Consider the following 23,555-nt stretch of genomic DNA (forward strand, 5'->3'; position numbering starts at 1 on the left):
CCACCTTACTTTACAGCACTGCCTAATCTGCTTCACACATTCGTGAACAATTTACAGCATATACACACATGCGTGATGTCACTACCTGATCAGTACTCCAGGAGTTGCACCCTGTGTGTGTTTAAAAAAATGTAAAAATACAAAAAATGTGCAGTATTTCATTTAAAGGGTAAATTAGCTGACCATAATGAGAACAATTTGTTCTGCATAGAAAATGTGTTCACTGCTGGATTACGCATGTTCTGGTTATCTGAAATATTCATGTAAGACATTGAGTGAAGTGTATTACTGGTAAGTCAGTTTTCTCTATTTGGTCTGTATTGACTGTTTAGCAAGTGAATTGAGTTTCTAGTTTGTAATAGTATGTTCATCTTGAATTAATACATGGCCAGGTAGGTGAATTTTGGAGGACATAATGGGTACACCCATATATATATATATGTGTGTATATATATATATATATATACTAGCAAAATACCCGTGCTTCGCAGCGGAGAAGAAGTGTGTTTAAAGAGGTTATGTAAACATATATATATATACATAAACATATATACATATATACATTTATATATACATATACACATCCACATATATAAACATATATCAACATATATATATATACACATACATATACACACATACATACATACACACATATATATATATATATATACATATATATATATATATATATATATATATACATATATATAGACACATACAGACACATATATATACATATTTGTATATCTACATATATATATACATATTTGTATATCTACATATATATACACATATATACATATATATACATATACATATTTGTATATCTACATACATACACATATATCTATCTATCTATATTATATACATATATATATATATATATATATATATATATATATATATATATATATATATATATATATATATATAGCTGATTACCCAGTGGATTCGCTCACTGAGTGCAAGAGAAAAACATAAAATGTATGTATAAAATAAGTTTAATTGCCAAATGTATTTTTCCACAAATAAAGAGCACTTACAATAACATAGAAATCAATATAAACAACATTAACATCATTATCATATGAGAATATGAAGTAATATAAAAGAAGCACATTGCATATAAATATAAATCATTAAACAGTAAAATGTTCTTCTATAATACGCTACCGTGGCTATTCGTTTGTCTGTCCAGGATTTTAAATCAGCTGTAGCTCGCAAACCATTTCACCTATTGACTTGAAATTTGGTACACATATACTACGTCAAGTGTACTATTCGCTTTCCCACACATATGAACATACATATATATATATATATTATATATATATATATATATATATATATATATATATATATATATATACACACATATACATATATACATATACATACATACATAGTGCGTTGCAAGACGGGCTGTGATTGTTACATGGGAGGGACAGGACAAATCACAGCTTCCCGCTTTCTAATCGGGCTTGTGATTGCTGCTTTGACGGATGCCCAGATCCCACAGTATTTCCCCTTAGGAGAGGCGTTAGGCAAGTGTAATTGAATAGCGGTGCTGCAAGTTATTACTCTTTTTATCTTTATTTTATTTTATTGTAGAATCAACTCACAGCTGCGCGCACCAGTGCGTGCGTGGCGGATGCGTACGGCTGACGTTTTCATTGTCTACCACCTTCGCTAATTATTCTTGAGGCAGATTGAAGACTTAAGTGCCAGCTTAACTGAAAAATTAAAGAAAACATACTAAGTTTTAAAAGAAATCAGTTTTAACGGGAAAAGATGCCGACGAAAGAAGAGAAGCAGCGGGACGCTAGGGTCAAGAGCTGCTCATTAAGCAGCAAGCGCATCAACCTCTGAGCAAACGAATGGTAAACGTACAGAGAAAGAGGATAAATACTATGAATGGTCATGTCAAGTGTATTCACTCCACGTTATCGTGCAGTGCGCTGTTACTGGTATTTTGATAAAAGAATCTGAATAACATATAAGAATCGTATAAATTATTAAACAGTAAAACATTAACATTTAAGAATGAAAGATACATTGAGTACTACTGTAGTGCTTTCGGGTATAGTACATTTTTTGTTTGCCCATTACATGCATAAATGTATACATTTTTTGGTGTACCTACCCAAGAACACGCGACATGACCCGGCAGTTAAAAATTTATCGCTCCAGCAATTTTAACTCTGTTACAAAGTCATCTAATATGGTATTGCAAACGGCAGCGGGAGCGTTTCTATAAACTCAATTTAAACTTACTGTTTACACCGTGCTTTGAAGATGCATAGTATGCGACACGTGTTTCGCCGTAATTGTGGGCTCATCAGGAGTACACAGTCACTGCACTCCCTTACGGGAATCGATCCTCGGACGTAGAGGCGAAGCCCCTAACGTTGTGCCACGGCGTGAGGTTCGTTCATTTCACAGCATGTAGATCGGGGTAATTACATTGCAGGCATTCGTAGTCTGATTCACAATCTGATTGTATGGGTGGTTACCTACCAGGTAATGCTTGTGGTTGGTGAGCAAGTCGGCTAACTTCTGCCACGGTGCCCTCTTTCAGTTGCGAGAAGCAGATCATACAATGGTTGAAATAGTTTAATATATATAGCAAAATCACCGCGCTTCGCAGGGGCGAATATGGTATTGCAAACGGCAGCGTTTCTATAAACTTAAAGTTACGGTTTATACCGTGCCTTCTTTCATATTCTTTTCCTACCTTATCAATTGTGTAATGTGTTTTTTGAACAGGTTTGATTAATGGAAGTGATCACTCGTGCTGCGTTCAGTCACTTCACGTGAGCCACTCTCTTGTGTGATGTTGCGATGTCCACGGGTTTATTTCATGTTAGCTAAGACCCGGCAGTTAAAAGTTTCTCGCTACAGCAATTTTAACTCTATTACAAAGTGATGCAAACTGTCGTTTATACCTCGTGTCTTCTCATTAAACTTGTATCTCGCGAATATGGCATTGCAAACGGCAGCGGGAGCGTTTCTATAAAGTTAAGGTTACGGTTTACACCGTGCTTTTTTATACCTCGTGTCTTCTCATTAAACTTGTATCTCGCGAATATGGTATTGCAAACGGCAGCGGGAGCGTTTCTATAAAGTTAATTTAGACTTACGGTTTACACCGTGCTTTTTTATACCTCGTGTCTTATGAAGATGCTTGTATGCGTCACTCACTCGCTTCTTATTGTTTCGCTGCCTTGTCAATTGTGTAATGAATGTTTTCTTCTGCGCTCTTTGGGGCTCCTCCTTCTTTTCTACGTACTGAGTTCACAGTCAGTTCATGTGATTACGTGGGAGGCGTGATGACGCGACACGCAACTCAGTCTCCTACGGCCATCTTGCTGCCTACCATTACAGTATATGGACAAAAAAGAGGTTCCAGTTATGACCATTACGCGTATAATTTTGAAATGAAAACTGCCTAACTTTTGTAAGTAAGCTGTAAGGAATGAGCCTGCCAAATTTCAGCCTTCCACCTACACGGGAAGTTGGAGAATTAGTGATGAGTGAGTCAGTCAGTCAGTGAGTGAGTGAGTGAGTCAGTGAGGGCTTTGCCTTTTATTAGTATATATATATATATATATATATATATATATATATATATATATATATATATATATATATATATATATATATACAGTGGAACATCGGGCAACAACCGTAATTTGTTCCAAAACTCGTCGTGACCCGAAGTAATTTCCCCCATAGGATTGTATGTAAATACAATTAATCCATTCCGGACTGTACGAGCTGTATGTAAATATAAATTTTTTTAAAGATTTTTAAGCACAAAAATAGTTAATTATACCATAGAATGCACAGTGTAATAGTAAATTAAATGTTTACTTACTTCTTCTGGTCACTCCAGCTCCTTGATCGCTCAGCTGGAGCGACCGCTTCCTTCTGCCTCACTGAGTGTCGGCCAAAACACCCCTGCTTGGGCTCTCTCTCTCTCTCTCCCCCTCTCTCTCGCTCGTGCTCTCTCTCTCTCTCGCTCGTGCTCTCTCTCTCAATCTCGCTCATGCACTCTCTCTCTCTCTCTCTCTCGCTCGCTGCACTGGGAATGCACAGGGAGAGACTGAACATGTGTGGAAATCATTGGCGCGTACAAACCGGAAGGGAAACTGGCTTGTTCGTCACCAGAGTGTGTGGTCGTGAACAGATACAAAAGTTTGGCGAACTTTTTGGTTGTAACCCGATTTGTACGTGGTCCGAGATGTTCATGACCTGAGGTTCCACTGTATATATATTTATACAGTCGTATGAAAAAGTTTGGGAACACCTCTTAATTCTTTGGATTTTTGTTTATCATTAGCTGAGCTTTCAAAGTAGCAACTTCCTTTTAATATATGACATGCCTTATGGAAACAGTAGTATTTCAGCAGTGACATTAAGTTTATTGGATTAACAGAAAATATGCAATATGCATCATAACAAAATTAGACAGGTGCATAAATTTGGGCACCCCAACAGAGATATTACATCAATACTTAGCTGGGCCTCCTTTTGCAAATATAACAGCCTCTAGACGCCTCCTATAGACTTTGAGGAGTGTCTGGATTCTGGTTGGAGGTATTTTTGACCATTCTTTCATACAAAATCTGTCCAGTTAAATTTGATGGCTGCTGAGCATGGACAGCCTTCTTCAAATCATCCCATAGATTTTCGATGATATTCAAGTCAGGGGACTGTGACGGCCATTCCAGAACATTGTACTTCTTCCTCTGCATGAGTGCCTTTGTAGATTTCGAACTGTGTTTTGTTGGAATATCCAATCCCTGCATAACTTCAACTTTGTGACTGATACTTGAACATTATCCTGAAGAATTTGTAGATATTGGGTTGAATTCATCCGACCCTTGACTTTAACAAGGGCCCCAGTTCCTGAACTAGACACACAGCCCCACAGCATGATGGAACCTCCACCAAATTTGACAGTAGGTAGCAGGTGTTTTTCTTGGAATGTGGTGTTCTTCTTCCGCCATGCAAAGCGCTTTTTGTTATGACCAAATAACTAAGTTGTGTCTCATCAGTCCAAAGTACTTTGTTCCAAAATGAATCTGGCTTGTCTAAATGAACATTTGCATACAACAAGCGACTCTGTTTGTGGCGTGAGTGCAGAAACGGCTTCTTTCTCATCACCCTGCCATACAGATGTTCTTTGTGCAAATTGCGCTGAATTGTAGAGCGATGTACAGATACACCATCTGCAGCAAGATGTTCTTGCAGGTCTTTGGAGGTGATCTGTGGGTTGTCTGTAACCATTCTCACAATCCTGCACATATGCCGCTCCTGTATTTTTCTTGGCCTGCCAGACCTGCTGGGTTTAACAGCAACTGTGCCTGTGGCCTTCCATTTCCTGATTATATTCCTTACAGTTGAAATTGACAGTTTTAAACCTCTGAGATAGCTTTTTGTAGCCTTCCCCTAAACCATGATACTGAGCAATCTTTGTTTTCAGATCTTTTGAGAGTTGCTTTGAGGATCCCATGCTGTTACTGTTCAGAGGAGAGTCAAAGGGAAGCACAACTTGCAATTGACCACCTTAAATACCTTTTCTCATGATTGGACACACCTGTCTATGAAGTTCAAGATTTAACGAGCTAATCCAACCAATTTGGTGTTGCAAGTAATCAGTATTGAGCAGTGACATGCATTCAGATCAGCAAAATTACAAAGGTACCCAAATTTTTGTACAGCCAGTTTTTCATATTTAATTTAATTTCATACAACTAAGTACTGCTTCACTAAAAATCTTTGTTTGGAAAACACCCCAGTACTCAGATGTTTCTAGGAAATGAGAGACATACCACTGTTATCTTTTTTGTTGAAAGTAAATTATTGTGCAGGCTGAGAGGGGTTTCCAAACTTTTTAATATGACTGTATATATACAGTATATATAAATAATTTTTTGAGAAGTTATTTGTAAAATAATACATAAAAATCACACTAATTTTATAATACCAAATTTTAGACACAGAACAGTAAAACATTAGAAAAATTAACTGCTAAAGGCCATTCATTCCAACAAGCTTATCCATCCTACTATTGATAGTCCAAAATAATATCAAGATGAGATTTTAAGGTCTGTAGAGACTGTCCACTAAGCTACTTGGTAATTTATTCCATGTGTCATTTGAGTGAAATTTGCCCTTAATAAGTTTCCAACTTTGTCCTCATGTTCCTGTTGCAGAATTTATTTTAAAATAATAACTGGTGCTATATAAATAAAAATATTATTATTACTGTGCTAATTGCTTTCATAATCTTAAAAATTTCCCTCGTATCTCTGTTAAACTGAAAAGGTTCAACTCCTTCAGTATGTCCTCATAGCTCATACCTCTTAGTTCTAAAATCAGTCTGACCTCTCTTCTATGGACTTTCTTTAGCACTGCTGTTTTTTTTTTGTAATATGGAGACCAAAGCTGTACACAGTACCCCAGGTAAGGCCTCACTAGTGAATTATATACTGTAATTTAAACATAACCCCCCTTGACGTGTCCTCCCCACATTGTGATATATAACTTAACATCTGTAAAAGAATCAGTCTCAACACACGAAAAAAAGGTTTGGGGCAGCCACCTGTATATTGTTCCTGGCTGCAAAAGTGTATAGAAATAAGTTGAGATGTGCTCTCATTGAGTTCCAAACTGAACTGATGAAGTTGTGATATGATGGCAGCTTTAAAGGCCAAAACCGGAAATGACAGCACCTGTGGACAAAACTGAAAGTGGTGTCTTTCGTGGTGCCAGAACCGGAAGTGACGTCTTTTGTGGTGCCAGAACTGGAAGTGACGACTTTGATGATAAATCAGGTAGGTTTTCCGGTATCTGGTCTGCAGAGATAACAGAAGTAGGTTTAGCGCACCTTGCCATCCTCTGACCTGGCAGGTAATTACCTCCACTTGTTTCACTCAGCTTCCTCCTAATGGCACATGTGTGACACATCCTGTTAGCCTTCTTGATCACTTCTGTACGAATCTGGATGTGGATAGCAACAAGTCCACTATGACTCCTAGGTCTTTCTCATAAAGTGTACTTTCAAGTTTCAAACCTCCCATTGTAAATTCAGATTTAACATTTTTAGTTCCTTATTATTTAAGTTCAATTTTATCTGCCTCAAATCTACCCAAACCTGTATGCTGTCCAGGTTCTCCATTATCTGGCCTTCACTTAGTTTTGTAACATATGAAAACATAACCAGATTATTTATTATATTCTTGTCCAGATTGTTTATGTATATTAAAAAAAGCAGCAGCCCCAGCTCTGATCCCCAATGGACACCAGATTTAATGTTAGCTAATTCTGAAAAGGTTCCCTTCACCATTACCCTTTGCTTCCTTCCAATTTTGGACCCATCAACACACCACTCCCTGAAATCCCACTTCTTTGATTGCTAAGCTTTCATTTTTGTACCTTATCAAAAGCCTTCTGGAAATCAAGGTAAAAATATAAAAAACAGAGTATCCATTGTGACTTCTTCACTGTTCACTGGAACTGAAAGTGAAAGTAAAGTTTCACATGGGAACTTTCAATGGCTTTGTTTTAACTGACATATCACCACATTCTTTAGAATTTCACACACCTTCCTATAGATATTTCCTTAGTTCTGGTCTGTTCCTGACCTGCTTTCCTGCTTGAAGTGTTTAATTTCTAATTTTTTCCTACTACATCTAAGTCTATGCATCCTTCCCTCATGAAACTCACAAATCTTAATAATTCAAAAACTGAAACTACTGGTATGATTCAAGTTTTTCATATCATCTTTTTCCAAACTTTAACCTAAGGGTAAAAGTATATCTTCATGGTAAGCTGAATATCCAGTCCTGACTGATAATAGAGTAGCTTGACAAGATGCAATGACCAAACCGAGTAAGCTATTATTTAAGACACAATTGGGGAATGTTAGACAACCAAACTGGACACCTATCACTTTCAGTGTATTTGCTGTTTACACTGTAACTCAGTTACTTTTTTGCTTCTACTTCCCTCATCCACAAAACTCTTGACTTTGATGTCTTGTCTTCCTTTTTTAACAGATAGATGCCCTTTCGGAGATAGTTGATACCGTTCAAGGCAGAATTGAAGTGTATTTAGATGGAGGAATTCGAACTGGAAGTGATGTTTTGAAGGCACTGGCACTTGGAGCAAAGTGTGTTTTTATTGGAAGGCCTGTAGTTTGGGGACTCGCGTATAAAGTAAGTAGAATACTATCCAACCCATCTATTTGTTTCTTTTCTGAGCCCAGTTTTTGAATTGCAATTTGGCCAAGGTTGACTCCAATTGTCTGTTACCTATTTGACTAGTGAACCGATGAAAGAAATCAGGATAATAACTGTATCAAATACCACAAAAATGTGTTCATTTGAATTTGAATGTAGTCTTTTCTCATTTACTTGCAGGTTTTTAGAGACTGTTTTTGTACTTTTTTCATCAATACAGGGAGAAGACGGAGTCAGAGAGATTTTACAAATTCTCAATGATGAATTTCGTTTGTCAATGGCACTTGCAGGTAATTATTTTAACTCTTGTCCTATACTGTGTTAAAATAAATTTATGTGCAAAAATTAGATAACAAATGAAAATACAACTAAATAAAAAAATTTTGCCTTGTTACATTTTGTAGGCTGCAGAAATGTATCAGAGATCAACAGGAACTTGATCCAGTTCTCCAGGCTATAAGTGAATTTACAGACTTTTCAATTTAATTTGAAAAAACTGCAACACACGAGGAACAAAATGTGTCATGTAGTTTTAATAAGTCATCTTAATAATTTAGATTCATTTTGGGCAGAAATGTTGCCTGGTAAAAAAGGGATTTAGTACGACCAGTTGATGTGTACTGCGGGTCATATCTGCTGATTCATAAATAGAGAGGCACAGCTAACAGGCTTACTGTATTAAAATGAATTTCAGCTTATATTCTGGTGAGTGCCTCATAGTATTTGAATTGAAAGGAAAGTTAAAGAATATAAAGAGGGTAGTCTTTTTTGTTATAAGGTACGGATATTGAAGTATATTATTCTTAAATTTAGTAACAATAAACATTTTACATGTTTGAGTGAAATAATCATTTTCCTTACATTTACTTTGGGAAAACCAAGTTCAAAATGTATTCAAAAATAAATTAAAAGTGTAGAATGACACTGCCATTGAAATGTTTCCAGCATAGTATACATTATTGGCAGAAAAACATAATAAATACAAATGTTAATGCAAAATAAAAAAATGCCTTCTTAATTCTTTTAGCTGTTCATTGTTTTGTGTATAGTTTTCAAAAAGTTTGTAAAAAGGTGAGACGTTTACATGGTGTGACCTGTTGGGGGAGTCTCAGAGCACCAAACCCGAGATCAAATATCACTGCAACAGTCCTAGCTTCAAATACACTTAAATTTTTTTTAAAGATACCTAGATATAGACTTTCCCACAATAAACACAAAGCTTTTGCTTTTTCTCTTTTTTTTTCCTCCCCCATACTTCCCAGACAAGTGTTGTTGTTCTCCTCTCCTCACTCCAACTCTTCAAGTGAGGTGAGTTGTCTCCCTTTAAGCCAAGCCCGGGATTACTTCCTGTGCCGCAGCACTGCATGGAGAAAGCACTTCCAAGCCAAGCAGAAGACCCTCAGAGTAGGATTACCTGCTCTCCCCACCACCCATGGCACCCCGCACGGCTGCTTAATAGAACTACAATTCCCAGGTTGCCCCGCAGTTATACGTTCGGGTGATCCAACAAAAGGACGCTACTACCTAGTGTACGGGGGGAGTCTACAGCCTTTCTAGGCAGTTTTCCCCTGTTCTTCCATTACATGGGTCTCCCAGGCATGTAAAGGTCCATCCATCCCATTCGGGAAGCTATTACAATAGTTTTAAAGGAAAAGATCTCATTAGGAAATGTTTACTTATTACAATAAGATCATATTATCCTGCAATTTAAGGCATTTTATTGTGATTAGAGCCCATAAACATATCATACAGTGTGTGAGGCCTCCTAAAAAGCAGGCTAGGACCTTAGCTTGCCCAGATACAGTATAGCCCATGGCAACCAGCCTCTAAACTCCACAGGCAGGCTTCAGCCTGCATATTCCTAAAATGGGGCCCTTGCTTTTCAATTTTAAAATATATTACATGATATATGAAAAAAAACACCAAAATGGAAAAGGAATTGAAAATCTTTGACTTTAGAAACAAATAAAAACAATATTTTATGAATGAAAAAACAGTTATTAGTTATTCAAAAAGTAGCAAAAATGGGAAAAAGTGACAAGAAATCAATAACCAGGGAAACAATACCTCACAGTAAGCACTGTTTGAACGTCAATGACCCACTGAAGGACCAACTCCCCATTCTCAAGTAGAAAGGCTGAGGGCGGTCCTTCAGCAGTGATGTCAGGGTGGCCTACGCCTCTTGGGGTTCCAGCTACAAATCACAAGGAATATACTCAAAGCAAAACACAATAAATATATAAACAGTATTTCAATCACACAATAAACCCGAAAATTACATTAAAAACAAGATACACATGACAAATAATCCATCCATCCATCCATTTTCTAACCCGCTGAATCCGAACACTGGGTCACGGGGGGTCTGCTGGAGCCAATCCCAGCCAACACAGGGCACAAGGCAGGAAACAATCCCGGGCAGGGTGCCAACCCACCGCAGAACACACAAACACACCCACACACCAAGCACACACTACGGCCAATTTAGAATCGCCAATCCACCTAACCTGCATGTCTTTGGACTGTGGGAGGAAACCGGAGTGCCCGGAGGAAACCCACGCAGACACGGGGAGAACATGCAAACTCCACGCAGGGTGGACCCGGGAAGCGAACCCGGGTCTCCTAACTGCGAGGCAGCAGCGCTACCACTGCGCCACCGTGCCGCCCTATGACAAATAATAATAATTTAGAAAAAAACAATTAAATTTGTATGGTTAGCTTCATGGGCATTGCTTCACTATTTGTTCTTCTATGGGTGCCACCATTTTGTGTGATTGTTTTCATGGAGACTGCCATTTTGTATGTCTGATTTTGTTTTTATTAAACATGATGAGTATTCCATTTGATCTATGGCAGCATGGTGGCCATGATTTGAATGATGACTGCAGAGAGCAGCATGTGTCCAAACTTTGAAATAAAAAGAGAGGACCAAACTAAATAAAAGAAAAAGATGAATCACTAAATACAGAATTCAATTAGGGTTTTCAACTTTGCTTTAGACTGCTTTCTGCTTTTCACTTTTCTGATTTGGCAAACTATTGAAGGTGTGCAGATGTAAGCCTGTCTAAAAAACCAACACTATTTCACTATAAATGCATGATATCCATGATAAGTCTACAACATCGGATTTAGAAATGTTACGCCTGTCCATGAGCATCAGTGGGCACCAATAGGAGTCTAAAATATGACTGCCTCTTTCTGGTGGTTTTAAGGGACTCTAACTACTCGATCCACCCCGGCAGGGACAAGGACTGGTTCCTGGAAGGGGCAAGTCTTGGTCACAGAAGCACGAAAGTGTCGTTACTCATCTTCCAGTTAACATCACTCTGAACTGTAAAAAAAAAATGTCATGTTAGCAAAAGTGACCCCTCTCATCCCAGGGGGAATCGCTTACTTGTCTGGAGCTCTGATAATGTCGTATACTTGCACATCCTTGACAGTGAACACAATAAAGCTAAATATTAAACAGGAAGTTAATAAAATCAGCTTATGTATATACTGTATGTTATTACGTCCTGCTCACTAATCAGCTTTCAAAAGGAACTGCACAGTTCCAATGTTTCCCATTGCTTCCAATGAGGAATAACAGAAATTACTGTGCAGCTTTCAGTTAATGATAAACTAGCATTTCATATGGTTAAAATAAAAAAAGAGACGTACAGAGGCTATACGATCAACACTGTCTGACAAGTCGACTTTTAAAATAGATCTGTGATGGGAGGAACACATGGAGCGAGAGAGGCAGGCGGAACAAGCTGGGGTGGGATGGAGCGCTGCAAGGAGACAGTGACTGGTGAAATTGTTTTAAATAATGAAAGAAAAGATAAGTGCTTTGGAATCGAGCACCCCAAACCAGGATGGCAAGCAAAATAAAACAAGTCAGACAAGTATGTGTTTCTTGTATCACAAAATCTACAATAATGATTACCTTGTTGGGACAATGATGAAGCAAAACTGAATTACTAAACTTAGATTGCTGCACTGTGCCTGCCTGTAAATTCAAACCGATTTATATGTACTGAACCAACCTACAGTAAATATCCAATGTACTGTATATACCTGAATGAATGTATAGCATATATATAAAATGATTTATTTAAGCCTATATATATACTGTGTGTGTGTATATATCTATGTATATATATATATATATATCTACAGTATACTGTATATATCTCAACCAATGTACAGTATCTTTACCAATGCATAAATTAGAATGGATGTATTCAAGTGTTTTTGTACCAACTTATATATTTTGCAAAGCAATATTTTTTTTCCTGAATGGCATCTCATAATACATACCGATTGGCAAAATACAACCTAAGTACAAAATTATTATTGTGTCATAATTAGCATTTCTTGTTGTTGATGTTGTTATTTTCACAATATTGCAGCTTTGAGGTGGTACAGTCAGAAGTACATTTGCACAGGGCACTTATCAACAATAAAGCAGGTCCATTATGTAGAACATTACAACAGTTTTTACAAGATGAGGTCATTCAGCCTAATAAGCTTGTACGTCCTATTCTCATAGGTTGTCCAAAATAACATCAAGTTGAGATTTGATGGTGCCTAAAGTCCTGCTCTCTGTCACACTTCTTGGTGATTTATTTCTGTTTGTCTTTGGTTCTTTGCATGAAGAAAAACTTTCTAACATTTGTGTGAAATCTTCCCCAAACACATTTCCAAACATCCCCCTGTGTTCTTTTTGCAGAAACAGCTAGGATCGAAGATACTAATCCCTTTTGTAATTTTAAACACTTCAATCATGTTGCATCTTAATCTCAGATTGCCTGAAAAGGTTACATTCCTTCAATCTCTTCTCATAGCTCATACCTCTTAGTTCTAAAATCAGCCTAGCCGCTCTCCTCTGGACTTTCTCTAGTGCTAATATGTCTTTTTTGTAATATGGAGACCAAAACTACCCAGAGTATTCCAGGTGAGGCCTCACTAGTATGTTGTGTAACTTAAGCATAACCTCCCTTGACTTGAACTTGGAGATAATGCTCCATGCTGGACTCAGTATTACACTCTGGTGTAGCTGTATTTATGAAAATGTCTACCTGTGATCTTACCTAGCGGTACACTAACATGATGTCAGTTTCAAAAATGAACACTGCTTAACTATATAATAAATATGAGACATAAACTAAGGAAAACTGTCAGCAGAGGGCTGCATATACTAGAGATGGTTTGATTAGTTTAACCAATGACAAAGTTCTCTAATAAAACAAAGTGCTTTTTAGGGATTAATTAATAAAAGGTGAATGATTTTGTGTGTGTGTCTGTGTTTTCTTTTGCCCTTTTTTCTTTCAATTGTCATCTCAAATAGCATATTAGAAAATACTAAATCAACTAACTTGGATTTTCAAAACTTAGAATTCACAAATGCTTAGCTCAAACACCATGAAGTTTAATTATGCACTGTACGTAGCAGTGATGTTTGTTTCTTTGCTGGTCTGTACTTTCGTAAAATTTTAGATTTTTTTTTCCATCGTGTTAGTCATATGTAGAAAACAGTTTGTGGCTTTCTGCTTTACTGCAACATATACAAATTTTTTTTCAAAACAAGGCCTCAAAACAGTGACACAATACAGGAAGCACATTTCTGTGTGTGTGTGACTCTCTGGCTTGTGGTTAGCCCTGCTCTGAGCTAAAACGAGTCAAGAGGCCAGTTAAGTGAGCCTGTATCTCGAACTGACCTAATTATTAACGATAAGCGCGATTGGCATCTTGCATGGGTACAGCACAAAGGACAGAAGCTTGTGTTTAGCAAAACATCACAAAGTAAGTACAAGGATGAATTCATTATTTCTTTGCAACTACACATCTGCTATGATCACCTGCAATCGCCTCGAATTTAAAACTAGCTTTTAGATATGAACTATACACACACTGAGTTCAAAAGGCTGGCGACACTTGTTCGTTTGACAAAAATGGACACACTATATGTTAAGTTATTTGAATACTTTAACTGTTTTCATTGTCATTGTAAAAAAGAAAGTGTCATGCCATCGCTTTGTCAAAAATGGCTGGCTGACTGACGAGGAACCTTTAAAATATAGCGCAAAAACAAAAAGAAGAAAAAGAAGAACTGTAGTTACCCTTGCACATGTATGACCTCCGTTTTTGGATAAAGTCTTAGAAGTTTTTGATAAACTTCTCTATTTCTGAAAAAAGTAAAGGTTTAAGACCTTTGGAAATACAGGGATTTTGTACGATAGCTTACTTCAAGAACACTTCCAGAAGTATTTATGCATTGTAACAAAAATATATCATGGTCTGATTTTTTTAGTGCTTGATGTATGGTAGCATTATTCTGGTTTCAAAACCCATGCCTGTGAGGAATCTGTATGTTCTCTCTGTATTTATGTGGGTTTTTTACAGGCACTGCAGCTTAACTCCCACATGCTAAATAAATGTATGTTAGTACAACTGTAAATTGGCTCTGTACCAGTGTGAAGGTGTGTGTGTGTGTGCATGAGTGGGCCCCGCACTCTGGCTACACTGCCAAAGAAACCTGTGTCTCTAATCTTTTGTTTCAGCATGGAAACCTTTGCCTATTCTTTTCTTCTACTGTGTATATTATATATATATAATACACTACTGTGGCTGTCCGTTTGTCTGTCCAGGATTTTAAATCACCTGTAACTCACAAACCATTTGATCTATTGACCTGAAATTTGGTACACATACAGTATACTACGTGACATCTTCTACCCGCTTTCGAGGTGATGACTGACCTCCAAGGTTATTCCTCTTTTTATTTTTATTTTATTTTATTGTAGAATCAACTCTCAGCAGTGGCCAGCATGGCGGACATGCAGCGCATGCATACGGGCGCTGTTCTCATGCCTACCACCTTCGCTGTCACTTCCCCTACCTCTTCATATCTTAAATCATTCTTGAGGCAGATTGAAGACTTAAGTGCCAGCTTAAGTGGAAAATTAAAAAAAATGTACTAAGTAATTGCAACACAAATACTGACTTAATCAGTGTTAACGCGAAAAGATCCAACGAAAGAAGAGAAGAAGAGGCCCACTAGGGTGGAGAAAAGAAGAGCTGCTCAGGAAGCAGCAAGCGCATCAACCTCTGAGCAAACGAATGATAAACATACAGAGAAAGAGTAGGAAAAGTATGAATGCTCAAGTCAAGTGTATTCACTGCATGTTATCATGTAGTGCACCTTTACTGGTGTGCATATATATATATATATATATATATATATATATATATATATATATATATATATATATATATATATATATATATATATGTATGTGTGTGTGTGTATATGGGGCGGCACGGTGGCGCAGTGGTAGCTTCCCAGGTCCTCCCTGCGTGGAGTTTGCATGTTCTCCCCATGTCTGCCTGGGTTTCCTCCGGGTGCTCCGGTTTCCTCCCACAGTCCAAAGACATGCAGGTTAGGCGATTGGCGATTCTGAATTGTCCCTAGTGTGTGCTTGGTGTGTGTGTGTGTGCCCTGCAGTGCGCTGGTGCCCTGCTCGGGGTTTGTTTCCTGCCTTGCGCCCTGTGTTGGCTGGGATTGGCTCCAGCTGACCCCCGTGACCCTGTAGTTGGGATATAGTGGGTTGGATAACATTTACATTTTACATTTACATCATTTAGCAGACGCTCTTATCCAGAGCGACTTACAACAGTGTTTGTTAGTTTTTTTCGCATACCCCTTGGGGTCAGAGCGCAGGGTCAGCCATTGTACAGCGCCCCCTGGAGCAATTACAGGTTAAGGGCCTTGCTCAAGGGCCCAGCAGAGTAGGATCTCTTTTGGCACTGACGGGGATTCGAACCGGCAACCTTCGGGATACCAGCACAGATCCTTAGCCTCAGACCACTCCGCACGGATAATAGATGGATGTGTGTGTGTGTGTGTATATATATATATTATAGATCCCAGGGTCTGGAGCTGAGGGACATGGTGATCCTAAGGTGGCCGTTGACTGTCCATGTGGATGGGAATACCTGGAGAAGCTGGCTATACAGCAGTACTTTGATTTCACCTCCCAGCTGCCAAAGCCCATCGGCTAGGACATGTGGCTGCTGGAGAGCCTCGCATGTGGACCTTGGGTTGGCTCAAGATGCCTGGAGACAGTGTGGTGCATGGGTTGCCTCTGACCCCAGGTAAATGTAGTGAGATGGAGTCGAGTGGCGAGTGTGAGTAGAAAAAGGGACAAAGCAGCTGGGAGCATGGCGGAAACGGAGCTGAAGATGCCAATAGCCCTTTTTAGAGCCACTCAACAGCATCAATGTAAAGAGGCTAAATCCATATATACTGTATACACACAAACAGAAAAAGAGCATTAAATGGTGTCTTTTGCCAGCAGCATCAAGATCTCTAAATTGTGATTAAATGAATGTGTATTTCAGATTTTTATTTTAATAACATTTTGAATTTTAGTTTTTAATAAGATGTTATTTGCAGTATTGCATTTGCCAGTTCTACATGTGTGCATAAATAATTAATGAAATTAATGTATATTTCTAAACATGTATTTATATATATATTTGTAAATAGTTATTTTATTTATATATTAAATGGTAAACATTAGCAGGTTAACAATATTATTATTATTATTGTTAACAACACTTAATGACTTATCATTAGAGAAAAACACATTGGCAAAGCTGTACTTTATGATCTTACACCACAGTCAAGAGGACATACTGCCTGGTTTTATGCAACTCAACCTAATTCTTAACAATATTTAAAAATATGGAGGTTTTACTTATATCTGGAAAGGAGAAATCGGATTCAGAAGATAAAGAGATGGTTAAACAGCTTGTTACATAACTCATCCGGACATTTTCAGAATCTGCTCAAAGTGCCTGCAAACATTTATTTTTTTTTGCTCTTTATTTCGCCTTATACGATTTCTCGTATTAGGAATTTGTTAGTTTTCGCATACCCCTTGGGGTCAGAGCGCAGGGTCAGCCATTGTACAGCGCCCCTGGAGCAATTACAGGTTAAGGGTCTTGCTCAAGGGCCCAGCAGAGTAGGATCTCTTTTGGCAGTGACGGGGATTCGAACCGGCAACCTTCTGGATACCAGCACAGATCCTTAGCCTCAGAGCCACCACTCCACTCCATCAATGCAGCTCAGTAGTTAGTGATGGCATTCATAGGAAAGCTCAAATTTAAAACTGAATTGCACTATGCAGGTAAGATTCTGCATGTCCATTGACTCAAAATAATCCATTTTTACTCTGAGCCATAGAATGCTACTGCTGTTCTAAGGGTCAATCAAACCTCTTTTCCTGTGTGATTCTTAGTTGGTGGAATGGGCTGCCCACCTCCATCAATACTGCTGACTCACTAAATGTATTTAAGAAGTGATTGAAGACCCATCTGTTCTGTGAATATCTGTTTAATTGAAAAGAAGAAAAAAAACTTTGCTGTAATACTTTATATTCTAGGTTATTTGTTTAAGTTTAATTGTTTTATTGATTGTAATCTTGTGACAATTAACATTTTTTTTACTTGTTCTATTACACTTGAACAAACAGGCCCTAGCTAAATGTTACTCGATTGTTTACTTCTTTTGAAAGTCGATTTGGTTAAGAGTGTCTGCTAAGCAAATAAATGTAAATGTCTGCTTGACCTTTGAGAGACTGGTCCAAGAATAAATGAGTGACGGATGCAATTATCTATCTGCTCCACAAGGCTTATTCTCACCTGGAAAAAGCTGGCTGCACTTTAAGGATTATGTTTTTTGTTTTCTCAAGTGCCTTCAGTATTATCCCGCCATTCCTGTTAAGGGGTAAATGCCAAGGTATGTGGAGCCTGTGGTGTCCTGGATAATGGACTATGTGTCGGGCAGACTACTGGGACTCTAGGACTGTGTTACTTATACGGATGTGAGGAACACTGGAACAATACAAGGAACTGTCCTGTCTCCTTTTCTCTTCAATTTGTACACCTCTGGCTATAAATAAAAAAAACAGGTATTTTTCTCTTGCAGAAACTCTTACATTATTCTGCACTTATGGGGTGTATTGATAAAGGGTATGAGGCAGTGTATAGGAGTCAGGTGGAGAAATTTGTTTGTTGGTGCAGAAAGAATTCTCTGCATCTTAACATCAGAAAAACAAAGGAACTGGTTATTGACTGCACCAAAGAGTCCAGTCACTTTTCAAGGAGTGGATGTAGAACTGGTGCACTCCTGCAAGTACTTGGGGGTCCATATAAATGAAAGGCTGGGCTGGTCTTGTAACACAGAGGAACTATATAAGGAAGGGCAGAACAGGCTCTTTTTTCCTAAGGAGACTGGTGTTCCTTTAATGTGGCAAATGATATCCTCCATGTCTTCTATAAGTCTGTGATGGCCAGTGTAATTTTCTATGCTGTTGTGTGCTGGACTAACATCACTTCAAGAGAGGCCCACTGAATCAGCTGGCTCAGTTATAGGATGTACTCTGGAGTCCTTGGAGGTCATAGCAAAGGAGAGAATGAAGACAAAACTGAGCGCCATTATGAGAAATGCTGCACATCTCTGACAGACTAACAATGAGGACTTTCAGCCAATGAATTAAGTTAGAAGTTTTCCTTTCTTTTCGGTTTTCTTTCCTTTTAATTATTTTAGTACTGTATGTTTTGGGGGAGTTGTTGCTTTTTATAGTACTGTAAAACAATATTTATTTATTTATTTATTGGGCTACTGCAATAAGTCAAAAGGCCCCCAGCAACAAATAAAATTCTATCTATCAATCTATCTATCTATCACAGAAATTAAAGCTTTTAAACAGAATTTAGTGATGTATGTCAAATTATGCATTCATCTACAAAACACGTGTACACAAATCCTGAGCTGAGTGCAGTTTGGTTGTTCTCCTCAAAGGTTTTCTGCAGATCCCAAAGATGTGCAATTCAGGTTATTTGGCTACTCTAAACTGAGTGTGGATGTAGGCCAATAAATCAATGTACTCAATGGAATTTATTAATTTAAACTAATTTATTAGCCTTAAAAACGATTATATAGAGTATGGTTACATAACTGAATATCACAGTCAATTCAATTAATTGTCACAAGGAGAGAAAGCCTATCTCCACAGCATCATGCTCAGGATGGGAACCGACCCCAACAGGGAACCACTCACACATATCTCCAAAGTACTTTGATCAGTCAACCAACAGTAACCTGCATGCCATTAGCAATGTCAGATAAACACCTAAGTACTGTACTTAGAGAAAAGACCATACAGACAATGGGTATGCAAACCTCATAAACACAACAACTACCAACCAGATGGGGCATTCCAACTCAGAACACTGTCTTCAGTAGCCGAGGCACTCAATGTACCACCAAATAAAATTAGATCTTTTATTTAATTGGATATTAAAATGAAATAATACGAATTTAATATTTTCAAACCTGTTTTATTAACTTAAGGGTTGTGGAGAGGTAGAGTCTGTCTTAGCAGCATTGACAGCAAGTCAGGAAACAACTGAGGAAGGGGAAAATATCCATTGCAGAGACACACTCAGTAACTAACTTAACTAAATTAACTAACATGGCTTTGAGAAAGTGGAAGAAAAACTCAGGCATCTAGAAGAATGGAAAGCCACATGGACACGGTGAGAATGTGCAAACTTCACAGTCCAGAGAAGGATTTAAAATGTACATAAAAAAGCATTTATGGAATTGTTAGACAAATATGTCAGATACTTTTTTATTTAAAACTTTTGTTTTAAATATACCTTGAATTTGGATTACTAATGCATGGTCATAACATTTATTAATCTTATCCTTTTTTAAACCCTACTGTCACAACTGGTTATTTGTGGATTCTGAAACGTTACTCATATGATCCTTGATGTTACCATTTAGTGGGCTGTTAAGGAAGCAGATTGGGTGTATTCTTGCTACTTTTCTCCACAGTACATCATTCTCTTTAACAAATGTAGCTCTTTGTGAACTTCTGTGGTTCCTTGCATTACACGCCTATATTTTCAAACCTGCTCAAACCAGTTCAGGCTGGCGGGTTGGCTAGAGAATATCAGGGCAGGGTACAGTGTCCACTCATTGAGTTGGCAATCACCCTAACCTATACCTACACAACCTTACAATATGAATAGTGAATACAGTAATCCCTCCTCCATCGCGGGGGTTGCGTTCCAGAGCCACCCGCGAAATAAGAAAATCCGGGAAGTAGAAACCATATGTTTATATGGTTATTTTTTATTGTCATGCTTGGGTCACAGATTTGCGCAGAAACACAGGAGGTTGTAGAGAGACAGGAACGTTATTCAAACACTGCAAACAAACATTTGTCTCTTTTTCAAAAGTTTAAACTGTGCTCCATGACAAGACAGAGATGACAGTTCTGTCTCACTATTAAAAGAATGCAAACATATCTTCCTCTTCAAAGGAAACAGAGAGGAAAGCAAACAAATCAATAGGGCTGTTTGTTTTTAAGTATGCGAAGCACCGCCGGTACAAAGCTGTTGAAGGCGGCAGCTCACACCCCCTCCGTCAGGAGCAGGGAGAGAGAGAGAGAGAGAGAGACAGAGAAAAACAAAGTCAAAAATCAATACGTGCCCTTTGAGCTTTTAAGTATGCGAAGCACCGTGCAGCATACTTAAAAGCTGCACACAGAAGGTAGCAACATGAAGATAATCTTTCAGCATTTTTAGACGAGCGTCCCGTATCGTCTAGGTGTGCGAACAGCCCCCCTGCTCACACCCCCTACGTCAGGATCACAGATAGTGAGCGCAAGAGAGAGAGAAAGAAAAGTAAGTTGGGTAGCTTCTCAGCCATCTGCCAATAGCGTCCCTTGTATGAAATCAACTGGGCAAACCAACTGAGGAAGCATGTACCAGAAATTAAAAGACCCATTGTCCTCAGAAATCCGCAAACCAGCAAAAAATCTGCGATATATATTTAAATATGCTTACATATAAAATCCGCGATAGAGTGAAGCCGCGAAAGGTGAAGCGCGATATAGCGAGGGATCACTGTATTAGAATGTTCTGCTAGAAAATTGTGTTTTATTAAGCAGACAAATAATTCATAATTTTTCACATGAAAAAAGGGAGCTTTGTATCCTTTTGTTCATTGTACAACTTATCGAGTTGAATATTTAATCAGTTCATTCAAAAATATGTTTTTTTTTATGTTGTTGTATTTTTGTTTCAACTTTACAGAAGATTTCTGGCCACTCTGTTTGAGAAGACCTTTACTTGGGAAGCTGGATGCAGATGGGGTGAGTCTGTGCTTTCTACCTCTTATTACTTTTCATTTTGTACCAAGGGGCTTACTCGTAATATCAACATTTTTATTATGATATTCACCCACTTTTATCAATGCATGTATTCCATATCTTGTGAAGGGAATACATCCCAACACTGGTCAAAAAACAGGAAGCAAGTGTAGGTAAGGTACTCGTTCAGCAAGGACTACAAGTGTACATCCACAGGGTCAATTGCCTCTAGGATTTCAGACTTCAGCCTTAACATTGATGGCGTATTGATTTAGACTTCATAAGTTGTATGTAACTTACAGGTCATTTTTGACCCATCCCTTACCTTTGTGCTCCATGTAGGCCCACCTATTAAAAATGTTTAATTTCACCTTTGCAAGATCACCTGTCTTCACCGGGTACTAAATAGTAGAGATGCTGAAACACTTCTGAAGGCTTTCTTTACTTATCACCTTGACTATTGTAACTCCCTGTTTGTTAGTCATTTTGTTGAATCGCTCAGTAGACTGCAGAATATCCAGAACTTAGCTGTTTGAGTTCTCACACACACTAAGTAAACAGAACACATCATTCCTGTTCTTTACTGTTTGTACTGGCTGCTGTCTGCTTCCTTATGTCCATCCATCCATCCATCCATCCATTGTCTCCCGCTTATCCGAGGTCGGGTCGCGGGGGCAGCAGCTTGAGCAGAGATGCCCAGACTTCCCTCTCCCTGGCCACTTCTTCTAGCTCTTCCGGGAGAATCCCAAGGCGTTCCCAGGCCAGTCGAGAGACATAGTCCCTCCAGCGTGTCCTGGGTCTTCCCCGGGGCCTCCTCCCGGTTGGACGTGCCCGGAACACCTCACCAGGGAGGCGTCCAGGAGGCATCCTGATCAGATGCCCGAGCCACCTCATCTGACTACTCTCGATGCGGAGGAGCAGCGGCTCTACTCTGAGCCCCTCCCGGATGACTGAGCTTCTCACCCTATCTTTAAGGGAAAGCCCAGACATCCTGCGGAGGAAACTCATTTCAGCCGCTTGTATTCGCGATCTCGTTCTTTCGGTCACTACCCATAGCTCATGACCATAGGTGAGGGTAGGAACATAGATCGACTGGTAAATTGAGAGCTTCGCCTTGCGGCTCAGCTCCTTTTTTACCACGACAGACCGATGCAATGCCCGCATTACTGCGGATGCCGCACCGATCCGCCTGTCGATCTCACGCTCCATTCTTCCCTCACTCGTGAACAAGACCCCGAGATACTTGAACTCCTCCACTTGGGGCAGGATCTCGCTACCAACCCTGAGAGGGCACTCCACCCTTTTCCGGCTGAGGACCATGGTCTCGGATTTGGAGGTGCTGATTCTCATCTCAGCCGCTTCACACTCGGCTGCGAACCGATCCAGAGAGAGCTGAAGATCACGGCCTGATGAAGCAAACAGGAAAACATCATCTGCAAAAAGCAGTGACCCAATCCTGAGCCCACCAAACCGGACCCCCTCAACACCCTGGCTGCGCCTAGAAATTCTGTCCATAAAAGTTATGAACAGAATCGGTGACAAAGGGCAGCCCTGCCGGAGTCCAACTCTCACTGGAAACGGGTTCGACTTACTGCCGGCAATGCGGACCAAGCTCTGGCACCGATCGTACAGGGACTGAACAGCCCTTATCAGGGGGGCCGGTACCCCATACTCTCGGAGTACCCCCCACAGGATTCCCCGAGGGACACGGTCGAATGCCTTTTCTAAGTCCACAAAACACATGTAGACTGGTTGGGCAAACTCCCATGCACCCTCCAGGACCCTGCTAAGGGTATAGAGCTGGTCCACTGTTCTGCGACCAGGACGAAAACCACACTGTTCCTCCTGAATCCGAGGCTCGACTATCCGACGGACCCTCCTCTCCAGGACCCCTGAATAGACTTTTCCAGGGAGGCTGAGGAGTGTGATCCCTCTGTAGTTGGAACACACCCTCCGATCCCCCTTCTTAAAGAGGGGGACCACCACCCCGGTCTGCCAATCCAGAGGCACTGTCCCTGATGTCCATGCGATGTTGCAGAGGCGTGTCAGCCAAGACAGTCCTACAACATCCAGAGCCTTGAGGAACTCC

The 23,555-nt window shown here is 39.3% G+C and overlaps 2 protein-coding genes across 3 annotated transcripts in view; both read left to right on the top strand.

The window, feature by feature from the left end:
- Nucleotides 1-9,270, top strand: part of hao2 (hydroxyacid oxidase 2 (long chain)) — a 51,707-nt gene extending 42,437 nt beyond the window's left edge. Inside the window, exons 7-9 of the mRNA XM_028800756.2 lie at nt 8,070-8,228; nt 8,473-8,542; nt 8,657-9,270. Coding sequence (XP_028656589.1) covers nt 8,070-8,228; nt 8,473-8,542; nt 8,657-8,712 — 285 coding nt within the window. The 3' untranslated portion in view covers nt 8,713-9,270. The remainder of the gene's footprint in view (nt 1-8,069; nt 8,229-8,472; nt 8,543-8,656) is intronic.
- A 4,610-nt stretch (nt 9,271-13,880) lies between these two features.
- Nucleotides 13,881-23,555, top strand: part of LOC114650859 (kelch-like protein 9) — a 63,720-nt gene continuing 54,045 nt past the window's right edge. The window contains exons 1-2 of one of the 2 annotated variants that reach the window (XM_028800757.2): nt 13,881-14,039; nt 21,411-21,469. In XM_028800757.2, coding sequence (XP_028656590.1) covers nt 21,459-21,469 — 11 coding nt within the window. In that variant the 5' untranslated portion in view covers nt 13,881-14,039; nt 21,411-21,458. Of the gene's footprint in view, nt 14,040-21,400; nt 21,470-23,555 lie in introns of both variants that reach the window. The other variant, XM_051926205.1, reaches the window with a different exon arrangement.

Source organism: Erpetoichthys calabaricus, chromosome 4 (assembly GCF_900747795.2).
Source record: "Erpetoichthys calabaricus chromosome 4, fErpCal1.3, whole genome shotgun sequence".
In the NCBI taxonomy this organism is placed as follows: Eukaryota; Metazoa; Chordata; class Cladistia; order Polypteriformes; family Polypteridae; genus Erpetoichthys; species Erpetoichthys calabaricus.